This window comes from Geotrypetes seraphini, chromosome 2 (genome assembly GCF_902459505.1).
Source record: "Geotrypetes seraphini chromosome 2, aGeoSer1.1, whole genome shotgun sequence".
Classification (NCBI taxonomy): Eukaryota; Metazoa; Chordata; class Amphibia; order Gymnophiona; family Dermophiidae; genus Geotrypetes; species Geotrypetes seraphini.
This window is the reverse complement of record NC_047085.1, coordinates 46,233,393-46,249,885: the sequence shown is the minus strand read 5'-3', so window position 1 is coordinate 46,249,885 and position 16,493 is coordinate 46,233,393. Positions and strand designations below refer to the sequence as shown.

The 16,493-nt window shown below is 42.2% G+C and overlaps 2 protein-coding genes across 3 annotated transcripts in view; both read right to left on the bottom strand.

Moving 5' to 3' along the window:
- The window catches only part of TAF2 (TATA-box binding protein associated factor 2), a 217,879-nt gene extending 213,647 nt beyond the window's left edge, over positions 1-4,232 (bottom strand). Inside the window, exons 1-2 of one of the 2 annotated variants that reach the window (XM_033934551.1) lie at positions 4,190-4,232; positions 1,885-1,929 (exon numbers count right to left, since the gene is read on the bottom strand). In XM_033934551.1, the coding sequence (XP_033790442.1) occupies positions 1,885-1,929; positions 4,190-4,192 (48 nt within the window). In that variant the 5' untranslated portion in view covers positions 4,193-4,232. Of the gene's footprint in view, positions 1-1,884; positions 1,940-3,295; positions 3,582-4,189 lie in introns of those variants that run through there. The other variant, XM_033934550.1, reaches the window with a different exon arrangement.
- A 5,216-nt stretch (positions 4,233-9,448) lies between these two features.
- The window catches only part of DSCC1 (DNA replication and sister chromatid cohesion 1), a 35,085-nt gene continuing 28,040 nt past the window's right edge, over positions 9,449-16,493 (bottom strand). The window contains exon 9 of the mRNA XM_033933076.1: positions 9,449-9,725. Within this exon, the coding sequence (XP_033788967.1) occupies positions 9,617-9,725 (109 nt within the window). The 3' untranslated portion in view covers positions 9,449-9,616. The remainder of the gene's footprint in view (positions 9,726-16,493) is intronic.

Genomic DNA, 16,493 nt, shown 5'->3' with positions numbered 1-16,493 from the left:
TGCTTCCAGTTAAACTCAAAAGCACTTACAGTAAGCATTGCCTCCACATTAGCCCATTAGCACACAGTAAGTGTAACTCATTAGCTGGCTAACACTACCACGGCCACAGCCCAGACAGAAAAATCCAGTAATGTGCAGTTTAGAGCAGTGTTTCTCAACTCAGTCCTGGAGTACCCCCTTGCCAGTCAGGTTTTCAGGATATCCACAATGAATATGCACTTACCTAACCAACCGCCTAAATCAGAATATTACTACTAGGCAAAGAAGAACTCAGATCCCATTTACTTACCCCCCATTCAAAGGTACTCGGAACAAGAAGATATTTGACAACCTACTAGCAACGCAGGCAGCGAAACTTGACCACTCCATCTCCAACTTACTGACAACAATGAGCGACTTCAAATCATTTCAAAAAGGAATCAAAACTCTGCTATTCAAAAAATTTATCCAGACATCTTAACTCTTCCCCTTGTCCTTTCTCCTCCTCCATCTCCAACTTCCTGACAACAACGAGCGACTTCAAATCATTTCTAAAAGGAATCAAAACTCTGCTATTCAAAAAATTTATCCAGACATCTTAACTCTTCCCCTTGTCCTTTCTCCTCCTCCATCTCCAACTTCCTGACAACAACGAGCGACTTCAAATCATTTCTAAAAGGAATCAAAACTCTGCTATTCAAAAAATTTATCCAGACATCTTAACTCTTCCCCTTGTCCTTTCCCCTCCCTTGTAAACCCCCCCCCCAAATAGTTTCACCCCTCTTGTAAATTTTTTCCCTCCAAAGTATCAACCATGTATACCACTACCTAACTTGCAAATCTTCTGGAAATGTACAGTTAGCTTCTTTGTAATCCTAATTCCTAAACAGTAATGTTCCTGGAAATGTCCAGTTAGCTTCTTTGTAATCCGCCTAGAACTGCAAGGTACGAGCGGAATAGAAGTCACTAATGTAATGTAAATTTGCATAAATGGAGGCAGTGTATGCAAATCAAGTTTATACATATTCATTGTGGATATCCTGAAAACCTAACTGGCAAGGGGATACTCCAAGTCCGAGTTGAGAAACACTGGTTTAAAGCATGAAAAAAGACAGATTACTACAAAACCCCGTAGTAATGTAGTCATCTGCCTATTTCAGTGTGCTTACCACACATTAAATCAGTGGTCTCAAACTCAAACCCTTTGCAGGGCCACATTTTGGATTTGTAGGTACTTGGAGGGCCGCAGAAAAAACAGTTAATGTCTTATTAAAGAAATGACAACTTTCCATGAGGTAAAACTCTTTATAGTTTATAAATCTTCTCCCCCCCCCCCTAAAGGCCTGCATGTTCCCCCTTCTTTGCAGTCTTAGTTTCAGCTAATTACCGCAGCCTGCAGAGAGGATCGCCGGTGCTGTAGCATTCCTTGCAAGCTGCCAAGGGCCTCCGCAGCACGTTCCTTCTACCGCCCCTCCTCTTGATGTCAGAGGCAGGATTGTGGCAGAGGGAAAATGCTGCTGAGGATGATGGCAGCCTGCAAGAAACGCTACAGCTCTGGTGATCCTCTCTGCAGGCTGCGGTAATTAGCTGAAGGTAAGAGCTGGAGGCCAGGGGGAAGCCTGAGGACGCTGCAAAGAGTGGGCAGCACTAGTACAGACAACAGTAGTATAGACTGCGGGCCACAAAATAGTACCTGGCGAGCCGTATGTTGTCCCCGGGCTGCGAATTTGAGACCACTGCATTAAATGATTAACACACCCTTTAGTGGACGATACTACAAACATATTTATATATTTTAAGGAAAAGTTTCAGTAACAGTTTTATTCATTTATTCTTATTTAAAATATGTATGCCACCTAAGAGCAGAAACCTCACAAGAAAATTACTTTTAGAATGTGTACTTACTACTACAGACTTTCTTTGGAAGTTTATGTTGTTAATGCAGACTACCTGGTGGGTTGTAGAGAAAACAAAACAAAATAAGAGCAAATAAGTATGCCAAAAATGAGTATATACACAGCCTGAGAGTTGAACACAATAAATACCTTAAGATAAAGAGCAATCCAAAAGCTTTGTAATCATTTTCTAGAAATTCAGGGCCCAATATTCAAAAGGGTTTAACTACACAGGGGAGGTTCCTGGCTGTTTAAACCAGTCTTAGCAGACCTGCCGCCAATATTCAATAATACTTAACCAGTCAGTGCCGATGTCAAAACTGGGCAAGATATTCTGTGCCAGCACATCTAAGTGACCACATAGGACTCACAAAAGGCTGTTCTAAATGGTTACTTAGTTACGTGGGTGCAGGCACTGAATATCAAGTAGTAGCCTATAGAGTCCTGTATTCTCCCCTCCTCCTCCAAAGTATTGGGCCCATCCTCACTCCCCAACAAGACTGTACCTCTCTCTCATGGACCCCTTAAGAGAAGCCCCTCCCGGTACAATAAACTTTTTCATCTTTACCTCCAATAAGAGTGTGTTACTTTCAGGTTTGAGTTAAGGTAAATACTTGTTTCTTGCCAGCAATGTTTTAATGGTAACATTGGTCCAAGAAAACCCCCAGAGGCTTTGCTGGCAGTGATGTATCCAAAGATGAGGCACCTGAGTTTCCAAGACTATGTCATACTACTCATCATTTCTATAACACTACAAGATGTATAGTATGAAACACTGCTGCTTGTAACCCACCTAGAATGCCAATATTTGAGGATTCAGCAGGATATAAAATTGCACATAACATAAAAATAATAGATGGCCCTTGCTCTTTGGAACATATTATCTAATTAAGACACACAAACAAATTTTTTTTTAAAAAGCAACCCCTGAATGACAAGGAGGGTTACTTTCAGCATCTCCTCTGCGCAGCCTCCTCATAAGGTATCTGTCTGATCTCTATCATACAGGTGCCTAAACTACAGCAGCACTCCCTGCCTTGAAGCAAAAGACTGTAACCCGGAGAACCTATGGCTTCTAAGAATGAAACTCACAGGGGCACTCTGTGAGGGCACATCTGATTTCATCCTTTCCAACATGAATGCACTTTGCATTCCCTGGTTCCTCTAATTCTCCTCTATCCATCCACTTCTTGAACCTCCTCGCCTTCCATTTAGTCTGCATCCTCATAAGCAATGACCAAAGGTTTCAGAACATCACAACACAGTAGATTATGGACACTGCATCCACCCCGTGATTCCAGAGCTCCCCTTCATACTTATAATTCTTTATTCCCATCCATCATTCTTTTTCCTTTCAGTTTAGCACATCCCCCCCCCCCCCCGACCGGGCGAAAAATGAAGCAAAGGCGAGAGATACTTATAATTTGTAAGGGCGCGGACTCTCGAATCCCTTGTCTCCCTTCTTGCGGTTCATCCTGGGCAGCTGTACGGTCTGCATTGGAGCCTCTGTCCCGGAGGCCAGCTGACGAACGCCGGCTCTGAGATGGGTAACTGATTCTCCCCCCTCAACACTCCACTCTGTTTTAGCACTGACTAGTACACATGGCCGTAATGTTTGTTATTGTTGTCACGGGGACACGAAAGACGAGCGCACCGGCATCTCAGAACTTCACACGCGCTTCCACTTCCTGGCGGAAAAGACGGCGAATCTCGCGAGAAGAGTCTGTAACCAACGCAGGCGCAGAAAGAAGAGCGTAAAAGACGGATCTCACGGATCCTCTGCTGGGAAAAAAAAAAAAATCCCCACATAAATTCAGGTTAAGAGCTACGGCTTTTTGCAGATCGCTTGGTTCCTGGTTTTAAAAAATGGAGATTTCTTCTTTTGTGAGGTTGTCAGATACATCTTTAAAAATCCCATTTACTTTGAAAAAGCAGCCCCACACCAGCCCAATGTATTTTTCTTCATATTCCTGAGAGTAAATAAGATAAATGTAGTTTCTGATTGCTTGATCCATTCTCTTGTTATTTCGACCTTAGACTACTGTAATACTTTCTACCAAAGCATAACCCTGAAAGAAATTTGTCACGTCCAACTACTACAAAACACTGCGGTGAAACTAATCTACCATGCAAAGAAATTCGATCATGTCACTCCTCCATAAAGCACTGGCTGCCCATCAAACATCACCTTATCTATAAAATACTCTTCTTGTCTTCAAAACAAAACACTCCCATCAACCAGCTTTCATTGATAAACTTCTAATTCCATATGCATCTTGTAGGACTCTTCGATCTAGTAATCAAAATCTATTCACCATCCCTCCGATAAGAGAACTCTTCTATGACACTACCCGCAAATCCATCTTCTCTGTTACTGCTCCCACCCTGTGGAATGCCCTTCCTACCGACCTTCGATTAGAAAACTCTTTAGATAAATTTAAAATCAAACTTAAAACCTTCCTTTTTAAAGACGCCACACCCTGTAAACCCTGACTTCAACAACAATTGTTCTTCTTTTGCAGAACTTCTTTGACAATCAAAACGCTTCTTTTGAAGCGACCCCCCCCTACCCAAATGTACGTCCTGCTTCCACTTTCCTCCCTTTATTTTTATTTTCCATCTCGATGTATTTAATAATTTTCCTCTCTCCATTTTTCCCCTTTCATATCATTGTACATCAATGCGTGTTTCCCTCCTTTTAGCTTAGACATGTTTTTATTTCTATTTTTTAATTTTTATATTCTATTTTATTGTTAACCGTCTAAATACCGGCATGATAAACGGTATATCAAACACCCCCTCACCTTCACTTGCACTTTTCAGAGTTTTCTCTCTCTTGGTATGACAAGCGTGTGCCACAAAGGAAACTGAAGCAACTGCTTTGATTCCTAGGGCCTAAGCTACAAACTGCCTTTTTAGGACCACATCTACTCTGCGATTCTGCATATCCTTTAATACTATGCTTCCCTCACTCAGCATGGACATGCGTTGATTACCTGAGTTACCAAGGAATCCACCTTAGGCTGAGTGAATATCTATTGCCACTGCTGTGCCATAAGATACAGCTTAGTCATTGTTTTGGCTATTTTTAAAGAGCCCTCAGGATCATCCCCCGTGCTCCACGACTAAAATAGTCATATCAGGATACCAGGGAAAAGATGTGGGCTGCTCTCACACAGGATGGAACGCATGAGTGGAAGGGGCCTGCTGGGAGACTAACTAACTCCCACAGGGAGTCAGTAATGAGCCCTAATAGTACCGAAGGCTTGAACAGCCGATGTACTGTGGGATCTTCCCCTTGGTCAAAGGCCACCACTGATTCCTGCATACATGCTCATTTGGGACCCTATATCACCCAGTAGGGAAGACTCACTCTGTGACAGCAAGGGCATATAGACTGATCCCTCACCTTTTGAGTCTCTATCATAAAGGTGCACAGCATCCTGGTCAGCCTCTGCCAATGACACTGAGGTGCCCTGAGAGCCCAAGTCCCCCTGCATGAGCCCTGGCTCACCCCAAAGGCTTTACTAGGCAGCACTGAGTCACCTTTAGGTAACTCCACCTTGAATTTCTTGAGCTCTGCAGCTTCCATGCTCGTACATTTAGGTACACTACTGCAAAAGTTAGAGGAATGGTCTAATACAGGGGTGGGCAACTCCAGTCCTCAAGTGCTGTAATCCAGTTGGGTTTTCAGGATTTCTCCAATGAATATGCATTGAAAACAGTGCATGCAAATAGATATCATGCATGTTCACCGGGGAAATCCTGAAAACCCAACTGGATTCCGGCCCTCAAGGACCAGAATTGCCCATCCCTGGTCTAATATCTGGCAACTAAAATTCAATGTAAAAACCAGTTATAATCCTCCTCGAAAGTCCTCCCCCTCCCTTTTCCCTTCCCCCAACGCTTAATGCTGCACACTTCTCTTACGCACATTATATATATCTAGCTGTAAACAGCATTGATCTCTTGTAACTCTTCATATTGTATCATCCTATAACTTAGTATAACTTCCTGTATCTTATTGTAAACATCCTGTAACTGTTCTCTTGTTAATATCTTGTACCTTACTGTAAACACCCCAGTACCTGCTCACTTTGTATTATCTTGTATCTTATTGAAAACATCCTGTAACTGTTCTCTTGTTAATATCTTGTACCTTACTGTAAACACCCCAGTACCTGCTCACTTTGTATTATCCTGTATCCTACTGTTAACACTGTACTTTCTCTAGACACGACTTTCACTGTAAACCGCTTCGAACTTAGGGTATAGCGGTATATAAGAAATAAAATTATTATTATTATTAATGCTATTCTTATGTTTTTATGAATTAGGGATAAAAAAAAGCCCAAGGACTCTATCCCTGTCAGTTTTGAGGCAAAACAAGGCGATTTAAAAAAAGAAAAAAGAACGCAAAATCTAAGATGGCTGCCGCAGCAGCAGTTTGATGCCAAAAAGACTCAGAAACTACTTTACTAAAAGTAAAAAAAAAAAAAAAAAACCCTCAAAAAATAGGGTTTTGGGGGACCCTAGAGGAAGTGGCATAAAGCTTTAAAAATAGTTTTCAGGCCTCCCCGATTTTGCTCATAGGCCCTAGTGGCCTTACTCAGCTCTAAGCAATAGCTGGATCTGGGAGAAGAAACCCTGCTTCAGTTAGCCAGTCCTCCAAACGCCGAGTTCTTTAGGCTGCCAATCAGACCAAAGTCACACTGATTCTCAACACCCACAGAACTGTGCATGAGAAGGGAGGGAGGCAAAATCGCAGCCAGCACCTGGAAGAACCCCACTGAGCCAGATTTTTTCAGAGTGGAGTTTAAACAATACTTTTTATAATTCTTAAATCAATCAAAATTAACCACATAATGAAGTGCTGATGAGAGCTCTTAGTACTTGTGGGCAAGAGATCTGTCCTATGCTGTAGTTATAGCACAATTGGACCATATATTTTGGATACAAACTGTTTATTGCTCAAAGTACTGTTCATCAATTAAAGACTTGGGACTAGATTCACAAAGCAAACAGATCGTGTACCGATCAGTTTGCGACCCCTTTGAGACCAGATTTTACTCAGGCCCGATTCACTTACCTCTCTGCCAATCCGATTCCGATCTACGCATGCAAATGAGGGGGAACAGCATGCAAAGTAGGCAGGGACGCGATTCACAAACAAATTTCACGATCCAACTGGGCTGGCCGATCAACCCAAGAAGCAACTGCTGGGGACTAGTCGCAAACATCCTTTCCAACTCTCCAGCTTCATTGTCACCCTGCTCTCTGCACACCCTGCTCTCTGACCTGAATCTCTCCTGCCTGCCACCCTGCTCTCCCCCAAATTGCTACCCGAATCTCTTCTGCCTGCCAACCTGCTCTCCCCCGAATCGCCGCCCGAATCGCTCCTGTCTGCTGCCCTGCTCTCCCTTGAATCTATCCTGCCCTTCCGCTCACAGCGAGCCCGTGGTTTTAACCCGCAGATTTAAAGCGGGTAAAAAAGTTTTTTAAAAAGTTGTGGCTCAGACGGGTCTTAGACGCATGCGTAGACCATCTACAGATGGTCTGCGCATGCGTCGGGATTGAACACTAGTGATCTGTGTCGGCAGATGGGAGCATTCTTCCAATCGCCCCCATTAGAATATTACTGCTTTCTGAATCCATTGGACCTGCCCGAATCGGACACAGATCGGTCATGATCAGGCAGGTTAGTGAATCTAACCCTTGGTATCTTGTACATCATCTCTGCAGTTTTCTTTGTTGTTTGCCACATCACTGCAGTTTCGTTGGATTTTTTTGCTTGTATTTGCCAGCAGGAGCCTCCACTTCCCCAGTGAAGATGCCCGCACATAGATTAAAGGAGGGAAATGTAAAGCAAAACAGAGAAAAAAAAGAGGTTAAAGCAAAACAGAGGAAAAAAAAAGAGGGCAGGGAAAGAAGGAAGATGAAGAGGAGCCGATTTGCAGTTGTATGGAGAAGTCAGAACCATGTGAGGTTCCCAATTCCCATCTCTGAAAATGGAGCTGGCAAGAAGTAGAAGAGAAAGAAAATAAATGGGGGAAGCTAGGGGCATGGGGACACATCCTGCTCCAAGTTTATTAAAATTTTTGATTGAACGCTTATCATAAATTCTAGGCGACATACATAGAAAAAAGGAACATAATTATAATCTTAAAAACATATTTAAAATGAGACATGGATAATGAAAGATTCATAAATACACAAGAGGGACAGGATGGAACTACAATAATTTCAGAAAAGTAAACATAGGAACAAGAAGGAATGACATTTTTTCAGTGGTGGCCCCGCAACTTTGGAATACCCTTCCAGCTTCTGTTAGGGAGAATAAACTTGTTCGTTTCAAAGGCCTACTTAAGAGCCACCTGTTTAAAGAAGCATACAACACTTGATTTTTTTTCACTCCTTTATTTTTTGATTATCTCCAAAAGAAACAAGTAGCAGTGTTCCCTTCCCTTTTGTTTATTCCTTATCTGTTTTTCTTTCCTGTATAACTTGTAGTTCCAACCCAGCCTCCTTCCTGTTTCATGTTTGCCTGATAAATTGTCAGCCATTTAGTACGCCATTTGATGTTTTATTTAAACTCTTTTCATTATTTGGTTATTGGTGTTGTTTTTTTTTATTTTTAAATATGTTTATACTTTCTTTGTTATTTATGATTTTAACAATATATTAATTTTTATCTCGCTTAGAATTTAGATAAGCGACCCAAATTTTAATAAAAACTTGAAAACTAGAAAAGGGTGGTAGATTAAGATCAAGCACAGGCAATGTATCAGGATTGAGAATGTCCACACTCACCAATACATATATTACTCACCACCTATCCACACCATACACGTCACGCTCCATACAAACAGTCACACACACAGCCCACGTTACTACCTATAAGAACATAAGAATTGCCGCTGATGGGTCAGACCAGTGGTCTATCATGCCGAGCAGTCCTCTCACGCGGTGGCCCTCTAGTCAAAGACCAGCGCCCTAACTGAAACTAGCCCTACCAGCGTACGTCCTTGTTCACCACAAACTTGTCTAACTTTGTCTTGAATCCCTGGAGGGTGCTTTCCCCTATAACAGCCTCCGGAAGAGCGTTCCAGCTTTCTACCACTCTCTGGGAGAAGAAGAACTTTGTACAGAATCTATCCCCTTTCAACTTTAGAAAGTGTCCTCTCGTTCTCCCTACCTTGGAGAGGATGAACAACCTGTCCTTATCTACTAAGTCTATCCCCTTCAGTACCTTGAATGTTTTGATCATGTCCCCTCTCAATCTCCTCTGTTTGAGAGAGAAGAGGCCCAGTTTCTCTAATCTTTCGCTGTACGGCAGCTCCTCCAACCCCTTCTCTGGACCCTTTCGAGTAGTACCGTGTCCTACATTCATGCATTCTCATCTCACCCACTCACTCAGTAAACATGTTTTTTTGTAATGGTTAGAACATACATTTCTCAACTTATTTTTGCGTTATGTCTTTTGTCAATATATGCATTACTTATGGTCTGTTATTTTATAGATTGTAAATAATTTTCTGAGGTGTATTACACTGATCAAGTCATAAAAGTTCAATTCAAAATAGTATTTATTAAATATCTGATACACTATTATTAGTCAAACAGTACAAATTATAGCCAGAAGTGTTATACTTAAAAAGGAATGTTGTCATGCATCACAGTGGTAGGTACCTAGAAAACAGCTCATAAGAATCCCAACCATATTCTATAATCAATATTTGGCATCAAGAAACAGGTCTTCTGGAATTGTACATTTTTATGCTGTTCTGCATGGAAGAGCGGGCATACTTTGTCAGCAGGGCTCCTATCGTCTGTTTTTCTCCACACAGGTCTCTGGTTAGTAAGGAAACAGATAAGAATACGTTAGACAATTTTAGAACACAGTTTATATCTCCAGGAAAGCACTGTGCATAGAAATGCTTTTCATTTCTTTGTTTGGAAAAGCAAATGTTAGACAGAAATAGGAGTATATACATTAATCCAAAAGACTTGTATAAGACTAGCAGAAGTTTCACAGAAATTATAATTTACTAGTGTTTAAGCCTTACATTAATGGGTGCTACAATAGATTAGTCTGATCCAGTATGGCTATTCTTCTTATGTTTTACCCCCATATTCAGGCTCCCATTTCCCCTTTTACCTTCCCTATTTCCACCTTTTTTCACCACCTTAAAAATCGGTCACTTTCTCTGTCCTTCACCTCCATAGAACTCCCTCTCCATTCACCCTTTCCCATCAACCTTTGCTTCTGCATCTTCCTTTCTATCTTCAGCCCCTTTCTCTCACATGTCCCCTTTTGTAGCCCCCTTCTCCCACCTCCCCCTTCTTTCATCCCCAGCTCCCTTTTCTCACACATTCCCTTTTTATAGCCCCCAACCCTAACCCCCTTCTCATACCTGCTCAAGCTCCAGCCCTCCTCTCTGAACTGTCTTCTTTTAACAGCCTCCTACACCAGGTCTCTTTTCCCAAGAGGCCTCCTCCCCTCTCATGTCCCCTTTTTTCAGCCCCAGGTCCAAACCCCTTTTTAGCCCCCCAGCCCCCTTTCTCACATGTCCCTTTTGCAGCCTCCTTCTCACACATATCCCCTTTTCTGCCCCCAGCCCCCTTCTCTGCCCCCAGCCCCCTTCTCTTACACATCCCCTTTGTCAGCTCCTTTCTCTAACATGTTTCCTTTTTACTATACCAACTCCTATACTTTACTATACCAGCCCCCAGCTTCAAATCCCTTTTTAGCCCCCCCTCCAGCCCCCTTCTCCCATCTTATAGTTTCTTGCTCTCTTTTCCCTCCTGCTTTCTGACCCTAGAACTGATTTGCTTGATACAAAAACAACAAAATTAAAAAGCTAGCACACAAAAATATCGCAAGTGAAATTAAATACACTGGCAATGCTGAAGAAGAAGCGGCACAAACTCCCAAAAGTCCTTAAGTGAAGATGGTTTTACTGCGTGTTAAAGAACCCGATCGGTGAAGTAAGAAAACGCCGTTGCATGAGAAAAGCGCCTATGACAGAAGTCACGTGAGTGGCCAAACTTATCAACATCATACTTATTCAAACAGATCGGGAATAGATCATACTGTCTAAAATGCTCAAATGTGGAAGTGTGTGCCCTTTTAAAGGAGGTAAATAATCGAAGCTGAAATATGCTACCATGTTTCCCCGATGATAAGGCAGGGCCATCAAATAAGACAGCCCCCCCTTTTTAGAAAAAAATGTAAAATAAGGCACCCCCCCCCCCGCAAATAAGCCACCCACCGATACCTGCGCTTACCCGAATCGGGTGGTACGGTGGGTGACTCCGTGTGGTCCCTCCATCTACCGTATTTGCCTCCATGGCTGCGTGCCGCGCCTCATCATGAAGTGAAGAGGAGGAAGTGACAGGACTGCAGCGCGCGCACGTGACTCCGCGCAAGGAAACACAGGCAGCTTCCCTCATCCCTCCCTAACGGAGACTGCAGGAGTTTGTTCACGGCCAGAACATCCAAAAGTGAGACACGCAGACAGGTTTCTTTTGCTGTGAGCAATACCACTTATTGTATATAAAGCCTGTTTAAAATGCATACGGTATATAAACAATGGTTTCACATTGTCAAGTCCCCTCTGATGCTGCACTACAGAATAATCTCTTTACTGTGTTTCCCTGATGGAGAACATTGGGGACATTAAATGGTACAATATATGGTATGATGGATAAAGCTGGCCATACACGGTACGATTTTTCGGCCGACCAATTCTTCAGCCGACCGTTTTCTTCCTCCAACGAACGCATTGCGAACGTACCTATCGCGAACGTAATAAAATTCTGTTTTTTTTCAACAATAACTGTGTACTGTAGTCTTCTTCATGGGTAAATAAGGCATCCCCCCGAAAATAAGCCCTAGAGCATATTTTGGCCTTCCAAAAAAAAATAAGACAGTGTCTTACCATCGGGGAAACAGGGTATATCTCTTTTCACCATACCTGATCACTCCCTGAAGCGAAGGGGAATTATCTCGGCGGTTGTCCTTTCTCCTCCAGCTTGAGCTTTTTGGGCTTTGGCTCGGAGTCGGCTGCTTGCTTCATGGTGTGAGAGGAATGCTTGGAGGCACGGAGGGGAAGGACTAAGTGCAAGTTGGGTAGAAGGAGGGAGCTGAAAACAGACTTTTCCGGATTGTCTGTTCGCCTGTGAAAAGGCTTCCAGGATTGCACAGTTTTGGCTTCCCCAGCACTTCCCTGCTCAGCGGTTCTACTGTACTGTGCATGCGTTTGTGGCACGGAGGCACAGCTAAGGGTTTTATTATAGTAGAAGATACAAGGCAGACTTACTTAGATCTTTTATTCTCTATGCCTTGCAATATTCTTTAAATGTTAAAATATGAGCAAAATAGCAAGACACCTTCATGGTCGCCTGCAAAAGGAAGAACTGAAAGGGGCAGCAAAGACTGTAGAGAAGGTGATGTTGCTGAAAAACTGTGACTGACATTTTTTGCAGTATACTCTCAAACATAAATGGATAACTCTACAGTTCAGCATACCATCCCTATTGCACTGGAACAGCAATTAGCATAGCTGGGTTTAAAGAAGGTTTAGACAAGTTCCTTAAGGAAAAGTCCATAGTTTGCTATAGAGATAGACATGGGGGGAAACCACTCCTTGCCCTGGGATTGGAAGCATGGAATGTTTCTACTCTGGGTTTCTGCCAGGTACTTGTGATCTAGATTGGAGTATGATGGAAGCAGAATACTGGGCAAATGGCCATTTGTCTGACCTAGTATGGCTATTCCTATGTTCTGATAACTATCTGAACCTGAAATCCATCAGTGAGTAAGGAACAGGGCAATTGTGTAACCAAATATTCCAAGAAAACCACTGCTTTGGCTCCATTCTTGTAGGCTAAAGTGGCAATGATATCTAATTTGTTGTTCACTTCCTGAACTGAGGAAGACAATGCGAGATCTATAGTACAAAAAGTTGAATCATCTGCGTACATAAAGACAGTAATTCTTGATGTGTGGATCAACATGGCTAAAGAGGAAAGAAAAATATGTATACAAAAAAAAAAAAAAGTAGGAGTCAAGATTGAACCTTTTGGGACTCCATAGCATAGAAAATGATACAGATAACTGATTTCTCATTACACTCTATATTGTCTGTTATAAAGATAAGATCAAAACTCTCCAAGAGTTGTGCCTGTAACTCTGAAGTCATGGAGACAGGTGAGCAATAAAGAATAGTTTACCAGATCAAAGGCCAAGGAAAAGTCCAACACTAGCAATACCACTTTATCCCAATCAAGATTAAAAATAGTGTGATCCTTACAGAAGCCAGTTTGGCATAGGTATAAAATATTTTGCTGATTGAGAACGCACAAAACGTTGATCCACCACTTTGGACTCAGTGAGCTTAGATCAAAAGGCAGGTTGGGCACAGGATGATAGCTGGATAACTTTAATGCGCCCTTCCTGCCGTTCTTAACTGTGGGACAAACACATGCAAGCTTCCAACATTCAGTATGATACTTTTTTGTTAGAGGATAAAACGAAATCATGAAGGTAACAGTGAGTCAAATTGCTTCACTAACATTGAATGAATTGAATCATGTGCTGCAATAATCAGTTTTAATCAGTGTTGTAATCTGGGTTCCTGAAGAAGGGATTTTTTCCGAAACCAGCCTGGTTAGACCTGGCATTTGCGGAGCTCCCTGCTTGTGGGAGACCGCTTCATCATCTGCTATTTTTTCCAGCTAAGTCGGCTTTGATTTGATCGGGAGTTCTCTGGGGGTGGTTCTCTGACAGACTGTTAATTGATCTTATTCATGTTATAGTTTTGTGCTTGATTTTGCACCTTCACTGTTTGATTTTTCACACATTACGGCAGTGCCCGATGATGGTGTGGGGGCAGGGACTTGTTGGTCCTTGTCTCAGATGTAAAGCATAGGAGTATTGCTTCCTTTGCTGCCTAATTACACTGAGGGCACGCCATCACTAAATTATATAAATTATATTGATTAACCGTTGTTGATTTTTTATCACTTGTGTGCTTGTTTGGATTTGGTCAACTGACAGTCTCTCTGAGAACCGAATGATCTTTTCTGCCTTTCCGTTGGTATCTTGCAATAATCAGTTTAGCAGCCTTCAAGAATTTGTGATCAGTGGCTAAAGAATATTAAAAGAAATCAACTGACTACTGGCAGAAGGAAGTCCTATAAGAATCATGGTAGCTGAAAATCCAGAACCATACTACACATTTCCCCTAAAGCAAGCTGCAAGAGATACAGTACAAAATGGAACAACCAGGGACTTTGGTTTGTCCAGACCATTAGCTGCAGTTGCCCCGATGCAAGTAAGTGCCTAGGTGTATCGAACATAGATTTAAGTTTCTTCACTTTTTTGTCAAAATATAACACCAGATCATTGGCCGAGGGAAAGCACGAGATTATAGTAGAGGTTGATAAGAATTTACTGAACAAGTAGAGTCAGATGCCTGTGCCACTCCTTCTGCACAGGCAGAAATCTAATTTCTACCTCGTAACAAATCGCAAAGTGTTTAGGGTGACTCTTTCACATCATGGAGACAATCTTCCACTATGTTTGCATTTGGCCCTGTAACATTATGAGCCCAGATTAAACATCTAGAATTGGTGTCAATGTTCTGGATTTTATCATAGCATGGATGTGGTTGGAAGTTGGAACCCCAACTTGGCCTGCACCACGTTATTAAAAAATTAAGATAAAATATTATTTTTTGTTTTTCATTCGCGTTGTTTTTCTTCCAATTATGTTGGAAGACTAACAAGAGAAACAGGACAACTTTGGTTTTGTTTTCAGCAAAGCAGATAAAGCAAAACAGGACCAATGAGACTCTCTTGTAAGGGGGAGAGACTGCACAAGTTCCCAACTTTACAATAGTTCTGAGCTCTGGGGGAACTAATTTATACTAGCACCATGTAAGGACATTAATTCATATGTGCCTGATCATATCTGCTTTTCAGAGAACAAAATGTACACAATTAATTGAAAAAGGATTGACTTACACCCTTAATGGCGAGATCCTAACAAGAACTGAAGCAGAACGAGACTTAGGGGTGATCGTCAGTGAGAACATGAAGACTGCCAATCAAGTGGAGCAAGCTTCATCCAAGGCAAGGCAAATCATAGGTTGCATACGCAGGAGTTTCGTCAGCCGTAAGCCTGAAGTCATTATGCCATTGTATAGATCCATGGTGAGGCCCCACCTGGAATATTGTGTGCAATTCTGGAGGCCGCATTACCGTAAGGATGCGCTGAGACTAGAGTCGGTCCAGAGAATGGCCACCCGGATGGTCTCGGGACTCAAGGATCTCCCGTACGAGGAATGGCTGGATAAGTTGCAGCTGTACTCACTCGAGGAACGCAGAGAGAGGGGTGACATGATCGAGACATTCAAGTATCTCACGGGCCGCATCGAGGTGGAAGAAGATATCTTCTTTTTCAAGGGTCCCGCGGCAACAAGGGGGCATCCGTGGAAAATCAGGGGCGGGAAACTGCACGGGGACACCAGGAAATTCTTTTTCACTGAAAGGGTGGTTGATCGCTGGAATAGTCTTCCACTTCAGGTGATTGAGGCCAGCAGCGTGCCTGATTTTAAGGCCAAATGGGATAGACACGTGGGATCTATTCACAGAGAAAGGTAGGGGAGGGTCATTGGGGTGGGCAGACTAGATGGGCCGTGGCCCTTATCTGCCGTCTATTTATATGTTTCTATGTTTCGCCCACGGAACACTGGGTCGATATATTTAGGGTTTTTTTTATTAAGGTGCGCTAACCGATTTAGCGTGCACTAAATGCTAAGATGCCCATAGAATACAATGGATGCCTTAGCATTTAGCTTGTGCTAAATCGGTTAATGCACCATAATAAAAGGACCCCTTAATGATTAAGTATACAGCTTACATACTATGTACTGGATTGTACTAAATGTCACTAGGAATTGCAAATATGGATTCAAAGACAGCAAGATAGGGACACAAATGATTATGATGGCTTCCAGAAACACCCAGCAAGAGATACACCTGCCTACAGTATGCTGTGCTGCCCTTTAAACATTACCCAATGCCAGTTGCAATACATGGAGTGTGCACACCTCAAGGGGATGGGGCAGGTTAACCTTTTGCCTCACAAGATGATTTATATGTTTTGTTTATGTATTTATACAATGGCTAGTCACAAAAGTTGAAGATGGCTAAAAAATATCAAGCATGTTTTTGTGAGGTGAGAGGTTTCTGTTTTTTGTTGTTTTTTTTAACCTGTTCTCCTTCCTTAATTGCTGTTATTTATCACAGCTGATTTCTAAAACTGTAGAGCCGACTCAATAATTGTTTTCAGCTTTAATGTGCAACATAACCTTTTTAGACTAGGTGATAGAGGGCTTAACACAAAAGATGCAAGAAAGGAAATCTTTAGTAGTGTCTTTAAAAAAAATGTTGGGGGTTTTTTGTTTGCTAATCAGTGCCCAATTCATTTTTCATGCCTCCATCAAGTTAAAAAACTCAATATAATTTTAAGATGGAAGAAATGCAATTTCACATTCAATTAGGAAGGAAGAATTTGCTTTGAGCATGCAGTTCTGAGGAGTCCCATTTCGA